Source organism: Canis lupus, chromosome 12 (genome assembly GCF_011100685.1).
Source record: "Canis lupus familiaris isolate Mischka breed German Shepherd chromosome 12, alternate assembly UU_Cfam_GSD_1.0, whole genome shotgun sequence".
NCBI lineage: Eukaryota > Metazoa > Chordata > Mammalia > Carnivora > Canidae > Canis > Canis lupus.
In genome coordinates, this window is record NC_049233.1 from 7,306,866 (window position 1) to 7,327,358 (window position 20,493).

The 20,493-nt window shown below is 47.8% G+C and overlaps 1 protein-coding gene across 3 annotated transcripts in view; it reads left to right on the forward strand.

The window, feature by feature from the left end:
• Positions 1-19,375, forward strand: part of ZFAND3 (zinc finger AN1-type containing 3) — a 324,904-nt gene extending 305,529 nt beyond the window's left edge. For all 3 annotated transcript variants that reach the window (XM_038553941.1, XM_038553939.1, XM_038553940.1), the window contains one exon: positions 16,991-19,375. In XM_038553941.1, coding sequence (XP_038409869.1) covers positions 16,991-17,145 — 155 coding nt within the window. In that variant the 3' untranslated portion in view covers positions 17,146-19,375. The remainder of the gene's footprint in view (positions 1-16,990) is intronic.
• Positions 19,376-20,493: the final 1,118 nt, after the last annotated feature.

Consider the following 20,493-nt stretch of genomic DNA (forward strand, 5'->3'; position numbering starts at 1 on the left):
GCTTAGATTGGCTAGGTGCTTCCTCTACTGAACTAAAACTAGCCTCCTTATAAAACATGTCATTATTCCTCTTCACTCTGCCCTCCACAGTGACCTGTCACAAATCAGCTTCCTCCTTGGCAAGCCTCTTCTTCAGATATTTGGCCACAGGGTCTTCGGCTTTCCAGCACCCCATTCCTCCAGTAGCAAGTTTGTTCACAGGGACTAAAGAACTAGTGTGGGGAAATCAGGGACTAGAGTGGGCTCACCATTTCCACGGTATTCCTCATCAGAGGCCCTCGCAAAATCTAGGTGTCTTTTTAAACAAAAACCCTTCTTTATCTGCTAATCTCCTGAGACTGCTGAAAAGTCTTCTCTCTTATGGAGTCCATAAAGAAATACTGCTGTACTTCTTAGATACTGAAATTGTCTATCCTTCCTTCCAGACCCTAAGCACTGGAGGACAGAGACCAATCATATAGTGTTTTTTGGTGGTTTCTACTGTAGAAGTGCAGTGATGCCTAGTAAATATTTGAGTTGAATGAGTGAACTCTGTACCATTGCAGCTGTGATCCTCTGAGCAAAGGAAAAAAGAACAGGGTTGTTTTTTTGTTTTTTTGTTTTTTGTTTTTCCGCTTAAGATTTTATTTGGGAGAGAATGAGCATCAGCAAGGGCCGGGGGGGTGGGGGGGTGGGGCGGCAGAGGGAGAGGGAGAAGCAGGTTCTCCACTGAGCTAGGAGCCTGACATGGGACTCTGTCTCAGGACCCTGAGATCCTGACCTGAGCCAAAGGCAGATGTTTAACCAAGCGCCCCAGAAAAAGCCACCCAAGCGCCCCCAAAATAGAACGACTTTATTGAGTAAAGTGTAAACACTATTACACCGAATGCCTGCTCCTATGTTAAATCACTTGACCCTGATAAAAGCATTGTAAAATGGCACCACTCAAGCTTTGAGGCTGAATAACTCAGAAATATTAAGGGAGCATCTAACATGTGAGCTTAGATTTGCTGAGCTCACAGAATCCTGCACTGTTCATGTCCCCCTGCTGGCCCATGGGTGTCCTAGGCAGTGAGGAGATACCTGCAGCATGAGTTATCTTTATTTTCAGCCATATAGATCTTAGCCCATTTGTTAAGCACTTCCTCAATTCAGAGATTGAACACTTTTTATTGAACACTTATTGAACACATTGAAAATATATGCAACCTACTGTGTGAGAGTCTCTTGAGGTGGTGGTAATGAGTCATCCCAGTGCACTGTTTTCTGTTGTGCTCCATGCATCTCTTGTCACTCCATCTAGATTAGATGCCTCTGGAGGACAGGGTCCATAGTGTTGCCATCTTTTTTTCTCCCACTGTGCCTGGGTAATATGAGACACAGTGGCACTTAATTTTTATTGATGTGGACGTTCCATTTTTCTCCTGAGTGCTAATTCATGTCCTCATTTTCTTTGGAAACTTACCTCTTCCAGGATACCTTATGCAGTTGACCTCTCCTTGATGCCCCCGATTTATTGCACATAGCTGTGTTGTATTGATTTTATTTGCAGTTGATTTCTTGCTTTGCTTCTTGTGTCCTTCAGCAGTTTTCTTCTCTGTGCATCTCCAGCTGTTCTTAAAGGCATGCATTTGTGACTTCTTTCTTTTCTTTTTCTTCCACCCAGCCCCTAGAATAGAGCTCTGTAAACAGTGTACAAATGACCAGTAAATACTTTTGACTCCTTGAGCCTGATAGCTTCTTTTCCATGCTGGACTGGTAGCCCAACACTGGAGCCTGAATCCTTTATTTATTAGATGAGATTTCTATAGCACCTTTCCTCTGAAGAGATCAATATCAATGAAGTTTGTTTCTCCTTCTGGAAAGTGCTTTTACCTAAGCAAACCAAGGCTCTGATAAGATCATGTGATGGTCCTTATTCCTCAGCTGTTGGGCCCTTGAGATACAGACTTTAAGAAAAGCCTCACCACTTCAAATTTTGCTACCTTGTTGCTAGCAGTGAGCCTGAATAAGACTGTGACAAACAGCAACACAAGCTCTGCAGCATTAGTTGATATTGTAGCCAATGTTATAAAAAGAGAATCTGCATTTGGGGGGCACTGCTATCATTTGGAAGGCAGATATGGAGAAGGCCATCTTAGTACTCAGTACATCTGTCCACTCACCAGAGCCCCATCAAAATGTTTGTGGGTTGTAGGCTCTCAGACAGTGTTTGGTGTCACCAGAACTGTTTGGTCTCTGAAACTTGGTGCCCTAAGGGAGAGCATCCCTGGACCAGGACCCATGAAGCACATGAGACCCAGAGACTCAAAACATGCAAGTGCTGGATAGGCAGGGAATAAGTACGGAGAGATGGTGCTGTCAAGCTGGTGGGAAGAAGATCTATCATACTGCAGATTTGAATAGTCAAGACTCTCTGTGAAGTATTGGAACAGAGTTCAGAGGCCAAAGACTGAAAAACGTGGATGAGTCAGCCCTATAGTTCATTGAAGAAGTGCCTAAAATAATTAGGTCAGCTGGCTTCTCTAGGAAATTGCTCACCTTTCCTTGTTTGAACAGACATGATTCCTATCCCTCTTCAGAGTTAGGCAGAATTGAGGAGGAGATGAAGTCATCTCCTGTATGTTTTCCAGACAGATGAGAGGTACACACATAGAAGCCGCATGGTGTGGATACTTGCCACCACCCCAAAATTTGGTGTGCCCTTGAGCCTGCAATCCAGAAAATACCCTATGCTGTCAGAGCAGATGTCAGGGCAACCATAGTTACTGGGGCACCTAGAGAAACAAAAAAGCAGGGAGAAATGTGTTGGAGAGAAAGAGGAAGAAAACAAAGTAGAGAAGGACTAGAAATGTAAGGAAACGGGAAGAGGGCAGAAATGGAGGTGTGGTGGGTGTGGTAGGTCCGCTGACATTTATTCACGAGGTAGTGTGAGCTTGGGAGGGTGCCCCTGCTTATTTCTTCCTGAGATTTGAAGGATATTCTATTCTCTGTTGTTGCCTGTGGAGTCAAGTGGTTGAGCCACCTGTACTGTCTGTCTGGTTTATTCTCAACCCACAACATGGTGCCTGGAACATGGGTGGAAGGAGGGGATGACAAGGAGTGTCCCTCTTTGCTCTGGGTACCTCCTTGTACATGATCACCGGGCCTCACCAGCTGTTGTGTGTGCTAAAATGTGCAGTATCGTGGTGGATGAGGGGAGACAGCTGGCACTAGCCTGTGGGGAGTTCTGTCCTGTGGCTCTCTTCTATAGCAGACAGCCAGACCCACTTCACTCATTCATTCATTCATTCATTCATTCATTTTTAAAGATTTTATTTATTTATTCATGAGAAACACACAGAGAGAGGCAGAGACACAGGCAGAGGGAGAAGTAGGCTCCATGCAGGGAGCCCAACGTGGGACTCAATCCTGGGACTCCAGGATCACACCCCGGGCTGAAGGCAGGCTAAACCACTGAGCCACCCAGGGATCCCCAGCCCACTTCATTTGAATGGACAAGTTCTCCACAACAGTACAGTGGGACTGCAGAGGAAGGATGCCATGCAGCTGTTAGATGCTCTCCATGACCAAAATTTTCTAAATATCAATCAAGATATTGCTTTGATACTGATGGGCTGTTCTTAGGCCATAAGGTGGGAGGTGGCAGGCAGTGGCTATTGCTCTTGAAGACCTTTCCTCTGGGTAATGGAGGCCTAATGTTCTGGCAGCCCACTCGTGCCTTGAGGAGTAGAGCAGGTCTTTTCCTAACTGGATTATGTTGTCTAGCAGCAGGCCTCTTCACGCACTCACATGGTCTTCTTCTTGAACCATGTCAGCCTGGTGGCCCCTGGGACATGGAAGCTCTGAGTCAGCACACGATGGGGTTTGTGCATCCTAGTGATTAAAACAGGATGATATGTGCTCTTTAGAGGTGTGCACTGAAGTGTTACAGAGGCACCTGGGAAGAGGAAAGTTTCCAGACTTACAAATTAAAGGCCCAGGTTTATGTTAATATTCTTGTATCAATTAAACTGCTCTTCTTTTGAACTGGAGTGTTATCTCAGGATTAATTTTCCATGGAATCTGGAGTAACTGACCAGAATACTTGGGTAGAGTAGGAAATGAATATCTGGGAATTGGGTGATGATATTCAGTTCTTCATTATCTATACTCAGCCTTCATTATCATTATCTATACTCAGTTTTGTGTTTTTTTGTTTGTTTGTTTAGGATTTTATTTCTTTATTCATGAGAAACAAAGTGAGAGGGGCAGAGACATAGGCAGAAGGAGAATCAGGCTTCCTGCGGGGAGCCCAATGCAGGACTCGATCCCAGGACCCCGGGATCACTACCTGAGCTGAAGGCAATATGCTCAAGCACTGAGCCACCCAGGCATCCCTATACTCAGCTCATTTATGGTTGTGAGTGTTACAGCAGAGTTTTAATTCCAGGAGAGCATCTGATTGATGCCATCTTAGACATTTCTGGGTTGCCTTTCAGAGTGAGCTCAGAATATAGGCTCATAGTAATAATGGCCATAGAAAAGCATAATTAGGAAAGTAAACCTGCTGCTGCAAACAATGGAATATATCCAAAGCCAGACAGCAATAGGTTTTAGATTGTCCTCACTGTGCTACTGTTCACCCGGGTAATTGGAAGTAGACTGTGTGATGGTGTTCCTCTCCAGAAGTGGGGGGGGGGGGGGGGGGGGGGGGGGGGACACAGTACAGCATTAAACATTCTTTTATTGCTAGAAGTAATTTTCTTCTATTTTTAAAGAGTTGGATGTTGACTCTAAGTAATTATTTATCCAGTCTACCTACTTGAGTTCCAGAGGAGCAACAAGGAATAGAACTGACAAAGTCCCTGACTGCATGGTGCTTTTATTCTTTGGGAGAGAGATGCAGTAAACATGGGAACAGATAAATGAGATCCTTTGTGATAGGAGTAAGTGCTGTGGTGTAATAGAATGACAGAGAAGGAGAAGGGCATTGGGAGGCACTGCAAGTAGGGGTGGGAGTCTAGCATCTGGAGGAGGTGAAAGCTGAACTGAGACATAAAACCTGGGAGAGCCAGCCATTCACAGGTTAGGGGAAGAGTGTCCCAGATCAAGGGAGCAATAGCAACGTGGCCCTGAGGCAGAAACAACTTGGCAGATCGGGATGAGAGAGGTGGCCCGTGTGTTTGGAGCCCAGTGCGTGAGGAGAAGCAGGTGGGACCGGATGGGGGGATAGTAGGCCTTTGCAAAGAGTTAGTATCTTATTCTAAAAGTCGTGGGAAAGCATTGAAGGGTTTTAGGCGAAGGAATGGTGTGATCTGATTTACATTTTATATTACATTTCCATCCCTCTGGGAGATAGACATAAATGCTTGTGCATAGACTACCAAGAATACATAACAACAACTGGTAGTAGTGGTGTGGTTGCTTTGCCTCTGGGGAGGGTAACTGAGAGAATGGGATGGGAGACATACTTTTTGCTGAATATTATTTTATGCAAATTCAATTTCTGTTATATTCATGTATTATCTATTCAAACAGGAATTAATTAACAAATATTTAAAAAGTACATCTTGAGTCAATTACCAAGAACGAAAAGAAAAATCATTCTAACGCTGTGAGAGAGACTTTGAGGGGACAGCAAAGGCAGAAGAGGGCAACTCATTGTGGGCTCTAACTAGCCACGGTGGAGGCTTTGGCTTCACAGCATCCCAGCCCTGCCAGCCTTTGTTCTATCCCATCAGCATGCTGTACTCATTCCTGCCCCAGGACTTTTGCGTGAGATGATGGAGAAAGCAGGGCAGATTCAGAACTTCATTTAAAGATAAACCCAACAAGACTACTAATAAAGTTGGTGTGAAGAGTAAGGGAATGAGGAATCAGGGAGTCTTGGCTTTGGCTTGAGCAGCTGTATGGATATAGAATCATTCACAGAAGCAGGGAAGTTTAGGAGACTAGCCAATACAGGAGTCAAGAGGATTAAGAGTTCTGTTTTGAACATGTTACAGTTGAAATTCCTATTAACCAACCTAGTTGGGTATGTTTGTCAAGTGGTAAGTTGGATACAGGCGTTTAAGGGAAGAAATTGTGGGTGGAAATATAAATTCCAGGTGCATCAATATTTAGACTGCAATGTTGAAATATTGAAAGTTTGGGTCTGGATGAGATTTACTTGAAGGAATATATGAAAGTTTAAGAGTACTGCTTTCTGTGGTGGTTTCAGAAAGGAAGCTAGTTAAGGATTCCAAGAAGCTACAACCAGTGAGGTGGGAAGAAGATCTGGAATATCACAGAACACCACAGGAGCCAGGGCGGCGGTGGTATACTACAAGGGAGGGAGAGAAGACAGATACTGCTGAGAGATGAGGGTGAGCAGATTGGATCTGGCCACCTGAGCTCTTGACTGGCTTTTACTTTTCCTCAGAGGTTCAGAGAACATAGTCTGTAACTAATCTCTCCTCCATTCAGTCAAAATACTGAGTGAACCACCCCCTGTTCTAGGCATTAAATTTCAGAAGCACGGCCCTTTCTTTCATGAAATCTAGTCAAGAAAACGAGTTAAATGAAAAAATTACACAAACTACCCCTACAATTATAATTGTGACCAGTGCTTCAAGAAAAAGTCCAGAATGCCATGAAAAGCGTATAATGGGGCCCTAGGCTAGTCCGAAGGTCTAGGATGGTCTTCCTGAGTAAAAGCCATTGAAACTGAGGCCTAAAGAAGCAAGAATTTGATTAGGTCAGTGTATCTAGAACATAGAGTCCAGGGGGCGAGGCTGAATGACATGAGAGAGTTAAGGTGGTGAAATTGTCATTCTTAGGAAACCATTAAAGGGTTTAAGTAAGAATGAGATTATCAGAGATGGTTGTGTGGACTCACTGTGGCTGTTGAGAGCAGGATGGATTTGAAGTCAGCAATCACCCAGAGAAGGGTATTGTAGTAGCCTTGGCAAGAGGTACTGGTGGCTTTGACGGGGTGATGGCAGTAGAGATGGAAGGAAGGAGAAGAAATTTAAATTTTGGAACTAGGGGCGGCCCTGGTGGCACAAAGGTTTAGTGCTGCCTGCAGCCCGGGTTGTGATCCTGGAGGTCCAGGATCGAGCCCTGCATGGGGCTCCTTGCGTGGAGCCGGCTTCTCCCTCTGCCTGTGTCTCTGCTCTCTTCTCTCTCTCTCTCTCTGTCTCTGTCTCTGTGTGTGTGTGTGTCTCTGTGAATATATAAATAAATAAATCTCTAAAAAAAATTTTGGAACTAGGATCCACAGGACTCAGTAGTTGAATATGAAGAATGCAGAAGATGCCAGTGATGAACCAGGTTTCTGTCATGAGCCACTGGCAGCAGGGTGAGCCTGTTCTTTTAGAGTGGGGAACACTAAGGGAGAGGCAAGTTTGAGAAGAAGGAGTCAGTGTTCCATTTTGGGCACCTGAAGTCTAAGATATCCAAGGCATCTGGTAGATAATTGGATCCAGAGGCATAGAGCTCCAGAGAGAGATCTGGGGCAGAGAGAGAAATTTCAGAGTTGTTTGCATGTATGGTTAGAGTTTTAAACCTTGGGGCAAGGGTGGGGTGAAACAAAAAGAGAGTCCAGCATGGGGGTAATTCTAATACTTAAAGGACAGTAGATGAGGAGCTACCAGTGCAAGAGAATGAAAACAAAGAAAGTAGTATGTGCCTGTGGGAGTAGTTAACCGTTCCAGACACTATCAAGGAGAACTGGAAGGGCCCACTGGATTTAGCAATGTAACAGGCTCCATTCGTGGCTTTTTTTTTTTTTTTTTTTTTAAATACCCAGACTGTAACCATATCTGAGCCCCCCCCACCCCCACCCCTCACCAAGTGAAAGGGAATTGGGCTGTGAGGTCAGGTAAGAAGTCTCTAGAATCCTGGGGTGGGATCTCCATTCAGTGGGGGTTTTAACAGACTATAGTCCCTAGTCTGTTTTCAAATCTGAACTCATGTCTACAACTAAAACATTCTTCTGCCACCGAATAAGCCTCTTGCCCTCCAGGGGAGGAGGGTGTATTTAAATAAACTAACTTTAAAAATGGAGACTTAGGAAGCCAGCTTCTCTGCCCTCCCCTCTACATACACATCAAAGAGTGGACAGCACTTTAAGGCTTAAATTTTGTGAAAATAGAGGAGAGCATGCTTATACTCTTGAGGTCCTCAGAATGACCTTTTTGAGTTAATGTGAAAACAAGAGGCATGCAGAGAGACTTTTCATTCTTAGAAGAAGCACAAACCAAATGCACGTGACACTGGCACCGTTTGGATTAAAAGTGTAATTGTTTTCCGAGTGTCTAGAGCCTGTTCCTTTCTCTCCTTCCTTCCTTTCACTGCAGCTCCCAGCCCGACAGTCTCAGGGAAATAGACATGTGCTCTTCAGCACACAGTCAGTACGTGAGCAAACTTGGAAACACACATGCTCTGCCTCTGCTTGTGAGAGAGGCTTGCTCACAGCCATACCTGTGGAGAAGCCCCCACAGGAGCAGAGTAGCTGTTCTGCACTGTCCTTGGAAAGTTTCCAGGTCCCTTTCATGGTGTCCCTAACCAGTGAGTGCTTTCTAGGCTGCCCCGTGTAGTCTTCATATATTTTAACAAGTTTCTCTAAAATTTGCATTATCTTCAACAGAAATTCTTCACTGAGCTTATCACTTACTGTGCATTTATACTCTGTACAAAGAGGTTTGTGGAAAGGGGCAGAGGAAACTGTGCATCGCATGTTCAGAGGAAGATTTCACACTCATTCTCCTTTGTCAGTAGCAGTTTCTCTTAGGAGAAGGAACCAGAGAGCAGGCTGAGAGGGAGCAGGGAGGAGGAGGAAGGAGCGGGGAAGGGGACTCCCAGCCCCCAGTGCCTTAGTCTTACTGTGTAAGGTGAGGGGATGACAAAAGCTGGAAGAGCCATCCCAGCCGCAGCCAGCCTGCCTTGAGCTGGGGGCTTCACACACACTTGCTGTATTAATGTCCAGAACCCCTTTTTATGGGAGGTACTGCCGAGGCTCTGGAAGGTTAAATGGCTAAGTCACCTCACACAACTGTCGGCAGTGCAGCTGGAACTTGAATCCAGTACTTTGGCCCCAAAGCACAGGCTCTTCACTGGGTTTTCCAGGAAGAGAACTCAGGGTTACCCTGTTTATGGGACTTGCCATAGGTCTCCCCGAGGCCCATCTGGCATTTTTGTACTCTCCTGAGATCTCACCATGTGAGTTGGAAGGCCAACAGAGAAGAATGGGGAAAGTATTCCTTTCTTTTCCAAGTGTTGTTCTGGAGAGAGACACGTGGCATTTACAACCTAAGGCCACCTGAAACTGTGACTTGCCCATGTAGCCTCAGGGATGACTCAACAGGCCAGAGTTCTCTGGCAAGCACACTGAGTTGCTCCTGTGTGCCCACGCTGGGCCCTTGGTGGCTCTTGGGAGTACTGGTAGGGCCCTTCCCCAGGTCTCCACTGCAGCTTTGGAGCTGGCTCCAATTGAGCAAGTGATCTTTTAAAGGACAAGGTAATGCTGAGAGAGAAAGCCAAACAAATGGTGAGTGTGCTGAGAGGAGGATAAAGTCACCCAAGAACTAGAAGTTTCCTGCTAGTACCTTACGTCCTCCAGAGACCCTGAGAGGCTGGAGGTGTGGGGGCAGAGGGTGGGGAGGAAGCCGGGAGTACAGGCACCGCCTAGGGTTTTTCGGATCCTTAAAACTGCCCAAGATACCAAGAGGCAAATACTGCCTGCTCTCAGCTACTGAAATGAAATGATGTTTGAAAGAACAGGTCATCATTCCTGTAGCAAAAACCGCCTTGAGCCATTTTCTGTTAGTTTTTAAATGTATGTTCATCTGCAGGTAAAACAGCCAAGCGGACTGAGCCTTCAGCCAGTCCCCTTCTCTCTGTGCCAAGGCGTTGCCGGGCTTGCTTGGAGGAGGGTTCTCACAAGTTAGGGTGGATGGCCTAGGACCCTCTGTGGTTGTAGCTGCCCTGTCCCACCGCCCACCCCCTGTGGCAAAAAATAGGACTAGGTTCTTCCTGGGGGGAGGCAGGAATGAACAGAAACAGGATTTGTCTGAATGTCAGGTAAAGGGAGGCTGCCTGAGTTTGGTGACAGGAGACACTACTGGGACAGGGTATGCATTCCCCCCAGAGAAGAGGAAAGAGGTCATTAGAGTTCTTGCAAGAATGGAGCTGTCTGGAGAGCAATAAAAGATACCAAGAGTGGTGAATGTTTTACACTTTTAAAATGACATGTGTGCAAACTGTGTCAGGAGCTTCATTACGCTGGACTGTGGCATGGTTTTCTCTCCACTGCTGCTGACTGTTCTCTCAGAGCCATGTGCCAAGTGTGCACAGCGCCTGAGGAGCTGATTGCACAAGGGCTCCCATATCTTTGCCTTCTGTCACACCGTGGCTTGTTCTAGCATTTAGCTTCCGTCTAACTGGTATCTTAATTGATTTGGGGGAAAACAGATGATTGCTTCTGCTTTAGAATTGTCTCAGTACATTTTAATGGTTTTTATTAAATTGTTGAGTAGAATTAGGCTCTTCCAAATCGCAAGTTCTCTTTTCATCTGAAAGACAGACTGATACCCTGCTTGGTGATCTGTGGCTTTGGTTCCAGCACCCTGGGCAGCTGACCCATTCTCTCCCCCAGCCCAGTTAAGCACCGTCTGCCAACTCAGCCAGGATATCCAGTTCTGTTTCTTGGAGTGGATGCTTTTCCTTCCACCATGCAAAGCCAGAGATGGTGGAGAATGTAAAGCAGACACATTTCATTCCTGAAATACCTCCAGCTGCTTTGCCCATACCATGTCTGATGAAATAAAAATACATTAAGATCCTTTAATACGTTTCTGTGCTACAAATTCTGCCTTGGGTATTGGGTCAGTGGATGTGGTGTAATCCGGGTTTGCTGCTGGTAGGAGTATAAATGGCTAATGCTTTCCAACAAGCTTTCCTGTAGCCACCTGCTGTTCTCAGCATGTACTTACAAATGAGCTATGAGGTCAGTTTGCTGTCCTGAGCTTTAGGAAACTTTTACCTTGCTAGAAAAAAATGTGATTTCTTTTTTCTAACCAGCTTTCCTGGTCATTTCAGACACATGGGTCAGGCATATTTGTCACTTATTCTTTAAATAGACACATAGATCACAAGTGGTGCCTATCAATGAGTTGGGGATTGGATTGTCTGTTACCTAGGTTTCTCAGGAAGCTTTGGGAGGTCTTGGGTAGGTTCTATTTGCCTGAGCTCATGCTCGTGTGTAGGAGCAGTCTCTGATTTTCCTCCTAACTGGACACACCTACGTAGGCCTCGCCACCACGCTGCAGTCAGCACAGGCTGGGGAGCCGGTGGGCAGGCAGCATGCACACGTGCACTGCCACCCCAGGCTGCACACCGGTGGATCATTTTACAGTGCCTCAGTCCCCAAGGCTTGTCAGTATTTTTAGTTTCTTCTTGAACCTTTGGCAGTTTGAAATTCAAATGAGCAAGAAAGTATAAAATATTTCTTATAAATGAGGTAAAAAATACCCAAACAGCAGGAGCTAAGGCTTGGCCTGCTCTTTGGTTTTACTAAAACTGCCACTGTGGATGAGCCTTCAAGGGCTGGGGGTGGGGAACGGGTTCTGCAAGAAAACAAATATTTAATTAATTAAAAGCCAAAAGTATCCAGAGCTCCCCAGCTTTGCCAACTTTAAGTAGTGCTTTCTACTCCAAGATAAAGCTGATAGGCAGCATTTCTGTCTGACAAGGATTGAATAAAAATGTCAAGGGCTCAGACTTTGAATGTGGATTTTGGCATCACTTTCTTTATCTCCCTTAGGAAATTCCATGAAAAAAGTTCCAACCACTGCTTAATTCTTAGAGTTTGGAGGGAAGTGCTGAAGTGCTGGAAGAGGTGGAGTGTGGGGGTGATACAGGGCCTCAGCCAAGGGTAGGCACTGCATTGCTTGCAGGATGTAAGGCTGCCTCCTTACCCTACCCCTCCTCCACCCACCTTCCCCATCCCCCAGTACAGGAGCCATTTCCCCTGGCCTGTGAGTGGGGAGCAGTGGAAGGACAGAACTGGCAGGTGGGACAGTCACCTGGTGCAGGGCCTTGCCGGCCAGCACCACCAAAAGGACACACACCCTTTCTCCTCAGGTCTTGGGTTGCTTCCCAGGGTTCCTCTTAGGCAGTGATTGTTGTGGACTTCTGTAAACAAGTTAGGGAAACAGGAAACAGTGTTACAACTTTCACAGCACTTAGAACAAGGTGTTGGGTGTCATCTTTGATGATGGCATGTGTATAAATTGCTCAGTCCTGTGTGTTTAGTCTCAAAATACCTAAATCCCACCCTTTGTAAGCAGATGTGAGGTTTAACTGTGGATGAGGGTACCAGAATGTATAGTATGACTTCCAGATGTTAGCTTTAAATGCTGAATGGTGGGATCCCTGGGTGGCGCAGCAGTTTGGCGCCTGCCTTTGGCCCAGGGCGCGATCCTGGAGACCCGGGATCGAATCCCACGTCGGGCTCCCGGTGCATGGAGCCTGCTTCTCCCTCTGCCTGTGTCTCTGCCTCTCTCTCTCTCTCTCTCTCTCTGTGACTATCATAAATAAATAAAAATTAAAAAAAAAAAAGCTGAATGGTCAGGTCAGAAGTTTGGTCCCCACCAGATGAGCATTTTTAGAAACCTGCACTTCTATGTGAATCTTGGAGGAATGAGCCTCAGTTCTGTTTTGTGCTGGGAATGTTTTTTCAGGGCCACTGGGTATTGGGCATCTTCAGGTTGATGTGGCATATGGCTCACTGATGCCACAGGCCCCAGGTCCACATCAGGAGGGCCGAGTCTGGAGGAGTGGTTTCCATTAACGTGCCTGTTGTCCCATGAGAATGCCCCTAGGCTTCTCTGTTGAGAGCGAGTGACCTGAATGCTGACTTCTGTATTTCTCATGCCATGTAAGGAAGAAACCCTTTCTGGACCGAGGGTTAGATAGCCACTAAATTATGTTTTCTTGGTTTATGCCATAATCCTGAGTCTCTGATAGTGACAGAGTTAGGGAAGCTTCTGACATATCCCCCATCTCTTGCTGTCCACAGCCACAGGCTTGGGCAGGGCCCAAGCCCTGGATAGGTCAGCCACTGTGGCCATCTAGGCAAGCATCCTCTTCTCTTCTGATGCTGCTTGCTTCATTGGAGAATTTTTTTTTTTTTTTTCAGAGTGAGAGCATAGCTGCTGAAGACATTCCAGCTCAGTTCACAGGGAGGGGCTGACTGGTATCACCTGCTGTGGTTGGCCTCCTGTCCCTCTTCCTACATGCAGGATGGCCTGTCTGAAGCCAGGGAGTGGCTGTCAGAGAGAAGGGTAGTGTGCGTGGAGGGAGGGTAGGCCATGGAACAGAGTGCTCATAGAGGCTTCTTCACCCTCCTTTGTAAATCAAGGGCTCATCCCAAATTGCTCTTCATTGCCAAAAAAAAAAAAAAAAAAGAGACACCCACCCACGTTCTTGAGTGTTTTGTGCAGATTTATTGAAAACAACACCAGCTACCTTATATTATAGGAGCTCTGTCGCTTCCTCCTAGGCTAGCATGTCATGGAGAACCAGTAATTCGAGGCCCTAAGGAGCAGGGTGGCCAGTCATGGAACGTGGCAAGGAAAGGGCTGAGGTTAAACCACATTTAGCAGACAGATCATATTTTCAAAACTTTTGCTTTGAGTGTTTTCCTTCTCTTTTTGGGGATCAGCATCCTTTTAATCATATTCTCCTATTCCTTGATCCCTCCTCCTCTCTCTAAAATACTATGTGGCATGTAGCTATTGTAGGCAAAAGTAAATTGAAATTATTTTTCAAACTGCATGATGCTGGACTGTGGGGCCATAAGGAGATAGATGGATATAGATTATATGTATGCAAGTGAATGAATTCAGTTTTGATGTAAACTTTTTTAAATCAGGGAAAGAAGAATTGCGTGGTACCCCAGGTGATGATACCAATTCAATTCATTGTCATCCTTTCAGACACTGCCTTGGTTGACCCTCTCTGGAAAGGCCTTAGTCGGTTTCTAATGCATGGTGTGGAGGAGGATGGCCTGGTCCAGACAGAGGCTATAAATCCCCTTGCGCTTTAAAACAGTGTTCATCACTGAAATTAAGAACAATCATCTTCCCTAGCAGCCTGAACTCATTTCTCCATTTCCAGCTTGGTCTAAAGAATCCAATTAGAGAGTAAATGAAAGTTCATGATACTTGCAGTGGTTTCTGGAAACAGATCTATGGGTACCAAGAAAAGAGGACAGAGATTGTGTCCCACCCACCAGTCATTCCCGCTCTCCCCTGTATCCAGAACAGCTCACTCCCCACCACTCACTTCATTTAGCTGATTGGCTGCTGTCAGTAGATAATGCCTACTCAGCATTTAGGACAAGTTCCAGCATATAACTTCCTTTTGGTGAGTGACCCTGACAAGAGAGGGGATTGAGCTTAATTTATGCCAGCTAAAACCTCAGTGCAACAATTTGGGCAGCTAGCCTTCCAGATTTTCCCCAGACGTTTCCCCAGCGAATTATAAAGCTTTACATTCTAATTGTTACACATACCACTCCAAGTGTAGCTGCTGTGGTTTTCACCTTTCAGAAATCATAGCTAGGTGTCAAGTTGTGTCTTAACAGCGGACATACACAGAACTCAGATGGAGAAATGAGATGTTGCTGGTGGCTGGAGAATCTTGGGTAGGTAGGGACTGTATCAGGCAGCTGCTGAGGTTGTCACAGCCTGTTTCCTTTTACCAAGGGAGCCTGGAGTTTTTAGACCCCCTGAGGTGGCTGCGCTCTAGCCAGGGGAAGGCAAGCTGAATAAAGTTGGGGTGTGTAGTAAGGACAAGACCAGAGCCTCACCCCTCCACCCCAGTCGGCCTTTGACTAATAAGATGGTGGGCTGAGCCCGGGGCCAAGTTAATTTCAGAGGTAATCCATCTCCTGCTACTTTGATTCAGACTGCATCATTCTTCAGAAGTGGAGAAGAGCCAGCCCCTGGGATCTTCACCTACATCATTCCAGTATCTTGGGGAAAAAAAAAAAAAAAGGAAGGGAAGGGGCAGCAGGGGTAATGCTGAAGTTAGAGAAGTATGTCAGGACTCGGTGACAGGAACATCTACATACACATCATGCCACCGTACTGCTGTTGCCCTGCCTCAAGCCCTTGACCTAGCAGCAGCTTCTCCCCTGCCAGGTAGGCTTTGCTCCCAAAAGACAGTTCTGTTTGTTAGATGGAGGATGCATGCTGAGCCTGTCCACATTTATGCTGGGAAGTCCTTTAGGACAAAGATAACTGCTATCCAATATCTTCAAGTAATAAACTTATCAGTAAATATGAGCTCATTAATCTTAACTTTGCTTTTGGACCAAGTGGGAGCTCAGCTTCTCTGGAGACAAAAATTTCATCTCTGTTCTTTTCCTTAAACCCAGTCCCAATTTAGAGTCAAACATATTGCCCTGCTCTGCCTGGGAAGCAGTTAATAATGTGTTTTTTTCTCACAGTGGATAGTCCAGGCTCAACCTGGTCACTCAGGCCCCCAGGCCATTTGCATGTGCTCTGTACACAGCAAGAGCTCAAGACCTAGGAGCAGGAGTATCAGCTGAGGAATGTTCTCTAGATGAAGGGAATCTTACAAGTTTGGCTGTTGAACTGTTGCCTGTCCTGGCTACTCAGTCTTTGCTTCAGCTACTAATGTTGTTCTTCTAAAATCACTGCCTCCACCCTTCATGTCTGGAAAAAAAAAGAAATTTAGGATGTAGAGATTCACACATCACCATTTACAAGGGGTGGCTGTTTATTCACTCTAGGCAGTGGGATCTAGGCATAAAAGAAGTCTCAAGGAAAAGTCTTTGAGAAGAGGTGTTGTTTGTGAGGAGAGCTTTGGCCTAGAAGGGCTGCTATGGGATGCCTGCCCATGCGCACAGAGAGAGGTGGACCTGGTCTGGCTAGGCCTGTGGGGCCTGGAAGTATGGCCACATAGGGCGGCAGCATAAGCCAGCCCAGCCTGGATCTCTCCCTCCCCTCGTTGACCAGACAGACCTAGGAGACATTAGCTGTCTGTCCCCCACACACCTACCAGCAGTTCTAGGAATTGAGCAGAATGGGGAAGGAAAGGGTCACATCCTTGGCAGCTCTGTGTCTCCTTTGTCCCTGAGCTTCCCACTGACTCCTCAAGGGCTTCCTCTTACCGTTTCCTCCCTGAGGAACTTCACCTATACCATTTCCTTGCTCTGTTGGCCTCTCCTCAGTCCTTTGTTTTGCCCCATGAGTGTCTCCCTTGACTTCTCTGTTCCAGAGAGGAGCAGCCTCCTGACCTTCCAAGTGGAGTTAGAAGTATCTGGGTCCTTTGAGATGACTGGCGATTAGAGCACAACATTTCTATTCTTTCCCGTATTTATCTGTGATACCTCTTCCAGCACTGGAAATAATCCATTTTCCTTTGAGAGCCTCCACTCACTTGTGGGCTATGGTCTGATCACACCCACCGTCCCCCTGAGCCCTCATGTTCAGGAAATAGAATGTAATTTAAGCCATAATCATTTCTGCTCCCTCTCTGCCTCCTAGGAGTGGTGGGTATCCTATGGTGTGTATTACAGTTTGCTCAAGCTGGGAAAGTGCTGAGTTGGCAGCTCTCTGCTCTCCTGCCTATTTGGTAGGGAGGGAGGGGGCTCAGAACGCACTCATCTCCCAGGGAAGGGGGCATGTCTCACCATAGCAGTGGGGTTCCACCTTCAGGGCTCAAGCAGGAGCAGCAGTGAATGCAGAGTCAGCTTCTGAGCGGCACCCTTGGACATTCTGAGGCCCTCAGGCTGACTCAAGGAGGAGCTGGGAGCTGCAAAGGTGCAGCCCCCTTCATTGCAGGTGGCAACCGTGATCAACTCTCTTCAGCAGCAGGAGCACCTGCTATGACCACGGTCCACTCCTTCAGATGCCCCTCACATCCTCCAGATCAGAATGAGAGCTGGGCTTTGGGCATTTGGAGGCCACCTTAACGGTCTTAACATCTGTTTTCTCTGCTTCTCCCACCATTGCAGGTTATGTGTTCTGTATGTTACATCGCCTCCCCGAGCAGCATGACTGTACGTTTGACCACATGGGCCGAGGCCGAGAGGAAGCCATCATGAAAATGGTGAAACTGGACCGGAAAGTGGGGCGCTCCTGCCAGCGCATCGGGGAGGGGTGCTCCTGAAGGCCAGGCACGGCCGCCACATGACGCTGTTCTTAGTTCACTAATGTTAGCCTTATTTAGGACAAAGTCAGCCAGACACCTTGTACTGGGCACGCGTCAGACTACAGCCAGTCCGTTTCCTTTCTTTAGCCAGCCATCCTGGTACTGTAGTTTAGGGGTTGATGGTGGTTGAAATTGATTTCTGGCTGGTTACTAAGGTGCCTGCTAGCCATTGTATAAAATTAAAACATGAAGAATATTTTTTTTTGAGCATGGCTAGTGGATTTAAAACAACACATACCTGTCACTGCTGGAGTCAAACTTATAAAAAGCCTTAAGCGGAAAGTGTTCCAGATGGAGACTCTGAGTTAATAGAGGAGTAGAAGCTGGTGTTAAAGTTCCCATGACGCACATGGCTTTGCCAGAAACTCTGGTTAACGTTCGGCCTTTCACCTCTTCACTTATCCTTAGTCCCAGTAGCCAGGATCCCTGATGGCCCCGCGTGCCTTGGCCACAGGAGGCTGTTGAGATTGGCTGCGTGGCTGGGCTGGGCGGTGGCTTCGCCTTCCCACAGAGCTGGAAAATGGGGGTGGGGGGGCAGGTTCTTAGGAAAATTTTTTTACCTGACTTGCTATGAAAAAACTCTCTCATCACACGAGAAGAGAAACGATAACCTCACTTTGAAAATTAGCTCCACCCAAGACTAGTCCATGTATGAGACCCATCTTTTCTACACAGGACCCAACAGTCAGGAGAAGCAACCAGGGGCGCACCCTGACCCCACTGGCTCTGGTTTGCCACTTGCCAAGTGCAGGGGTCTGGCAGTTGATCAAATAAGGCTAATTACAGCACAGCAGCTGCGGCTGGGATCTACAGACTGGCCTCTGCAGCTAGATTTCTATATCAGGAGTTTTTAAAAAGACATTTCCTAGCCAACGGGGATCAGCAGAAGGGCTGGGGAGCCCCTGGGAAGCTGTGGCCCGCAGCCTCTGCCCCCCCCAGCGGGTGCCCGCCCAGCCCTCTGCGGGCCAAGAGGAGACTGCCGTGGCCCAGCCCCTTGGGTCTGAGCCGCTCTGCAGTCCAGGGACAGCCTCTACCACATAGCAGGTGTAGGGAGGGGAGGCCGCACCGCACGTGCCACAGGGGCCGTGGGCTGATCGGTCTAGAACAGTGATTCATGGCCATGGCCCAGCTCTGAGAGAGACGTTTGCTCTGGCGGTGGGGATGGGAGGGCGTATTTCCCAGCCTGTGCCTCCTTGGTGCAGGCGGAGAGGAGTCCGTAGCCGAAGTGGCTCAGGCCAGGTGGGGAGGGTGTATATGGCCCTGTTCACCCAAGGTAGGGAATCCTCACCCATCAGGTGGGGAGGGGAGGGTGGACAGGATTAAGATTCTCTTGAAAGCCTGAACAGGGTTGAGTGGGCCGGAGACCCCATCTGGTCCAGTCTGGTGCGAGTCGGAGGCTCCTGCAGAGGCGGTTCGGATCTGCCCACACACAGGCTACTGGAATAGTTTAACCCAGCAAACTTTCCCTTTTATATCGCAACAAACAGTTCGACTCTGTCTGCAGTTCACAGCTAAACACCTGCAACTACAAATGTTTTTTGATCCGGAATACTGAAATAGGAAATCATGCTCTTCCCAACCTCTTCCTCCCATCCTGCCCCCACCAGAGTGGAATCCGCTGCAAAATCTCCAGCCTTATTCTTGCTTCAGGACCCAGACCGGTGTCTTGCTCTAGGGCAGCCCAGGGCAGAGGGGCCAGGTCTGCCCGCGTTTACCACTGTTGTCAAGCCACGGCCCTCTGGCCAGTACACGGCCATCCTCAGTGAGGCGGCCCGCCTAGGCCCCCCGCCAAGCTCTGATCCCGAAGAGGCCCCCCACACGCCCTCCCAGCCCTCCTCAGGCCCCACCCTCTGCTTTGAGGCAGGGATGGGAAGCAGGCTCCCCGGGGAGCCCAGTGGCACACCGGGCTCGTAGCCCATGTTCACGTCCTGATGGTAGAGCTGGGGGTGGGGGGAGGGCTTGTTCCCCTGCAGTATCTGTTCTGTGAAGTTTGTTAAATGTAAGGAAAGCTTAAATTCTTGTATCTTTAAAAGAGAAGATCTTATTTAACCCTTTTGTGTTTTAGATTTACTTACACACATAGCCTAGAGCTCAGTTTTAGTTTTAACATTGTGAAAATATTAAAAGAATCTTGTAACTTTATTCTTTTTTCTCCTGCTGAAAAAAAAATTAAACCAATCGTATGAAAGTTTGGGTTTCTCTGTTTTGCCAGTTCTCCTAAGTGCTACCTGTATAGCCAGGAAAATGGTAAAATGTCTCCCTAGCCAGAGTTGGAAGAGATGGGGGAGCAGTGGCTCTTGTGCACAGAGTCCCTCTCCATTCTCTGGGGTCATGTTCCAGGCCAGAGAGCTGCTCCCCTGGTTTCTGTGGGGTGGTTGTGCCTTGGGAGGCCACAGGGCCTGGCCCTGGGTAAGGGTGTGTGCACCAGGCCAGGCCTTTGCTGGCAGCGAGGAGGTTACACATGTGGGGGATGGGAAGAAATGGGCACCAGCCCTGAGGGAGGGCCCCTCTGCGTGTATGGTTTGGGTGTGTCTGGGGCCTGGGAGGGGCAGCATTTGGAGAGCCAGATGCCCCCAAGGGAAGATGAGCGTGATGTGTATCTGTGTGAACTCTGGTATAGAGAACGCATTTAATACGTCCTAAGGTGTTTAAAGACACTTGGGGGAAAAAAAATTGGGGGTGGGGGTGGGGGAGTAGTAGCATCCCACCTTGTCACCTTTAGGGCAGAGTATTGACCACACAGTTGTCATTGAAAATGATGATGGAAAATCCTCAGAGGAAATGAGAAGGGCACGGTGGAGGCAAACAGGCAGATGGGCAAAGGAGCACAGGAGTCTGGTGGCCTTGGAACACACCAGGCCCGCAGTGCACCCCCTCATCCCTCCTGCTGATCTAGGAGGCTTGGTTTCTGCCAGCAGAAGTGGACAGCAAGAAGAGGGTGGGAAGAAGCCGTGAGGAGCAGAAAGCCCGCTGGGGTGAGGGTGGGTCGGCAGGGCAGACCGAGAGCCCTCTTGCTCCAAAGGGGTGTACCGAGAGGAAGCACCGCAGCAGGTGCCAGAGCAGTGGGGACACCCAGGAGAAGTTGCAGCAGCCTCACCAATGTATCTCCTTTGCAGCCATTCTCAAAGCTGCCCGAAGGAGGGCTCCGGGAGGAGAGAATAAGCAGAGGCAAATTGGAGGCCTGCAAACAGAGGAGTGCCGCGAAGGGTCTGCTCCCGGAGCCAGGTGTGAGGCCTGGCCAGCGTCCGGCAGCGCTGAGTAGCTCCACACTTGATCCATGCCCTGTCCCGGGGTTTGGGCAGGAGG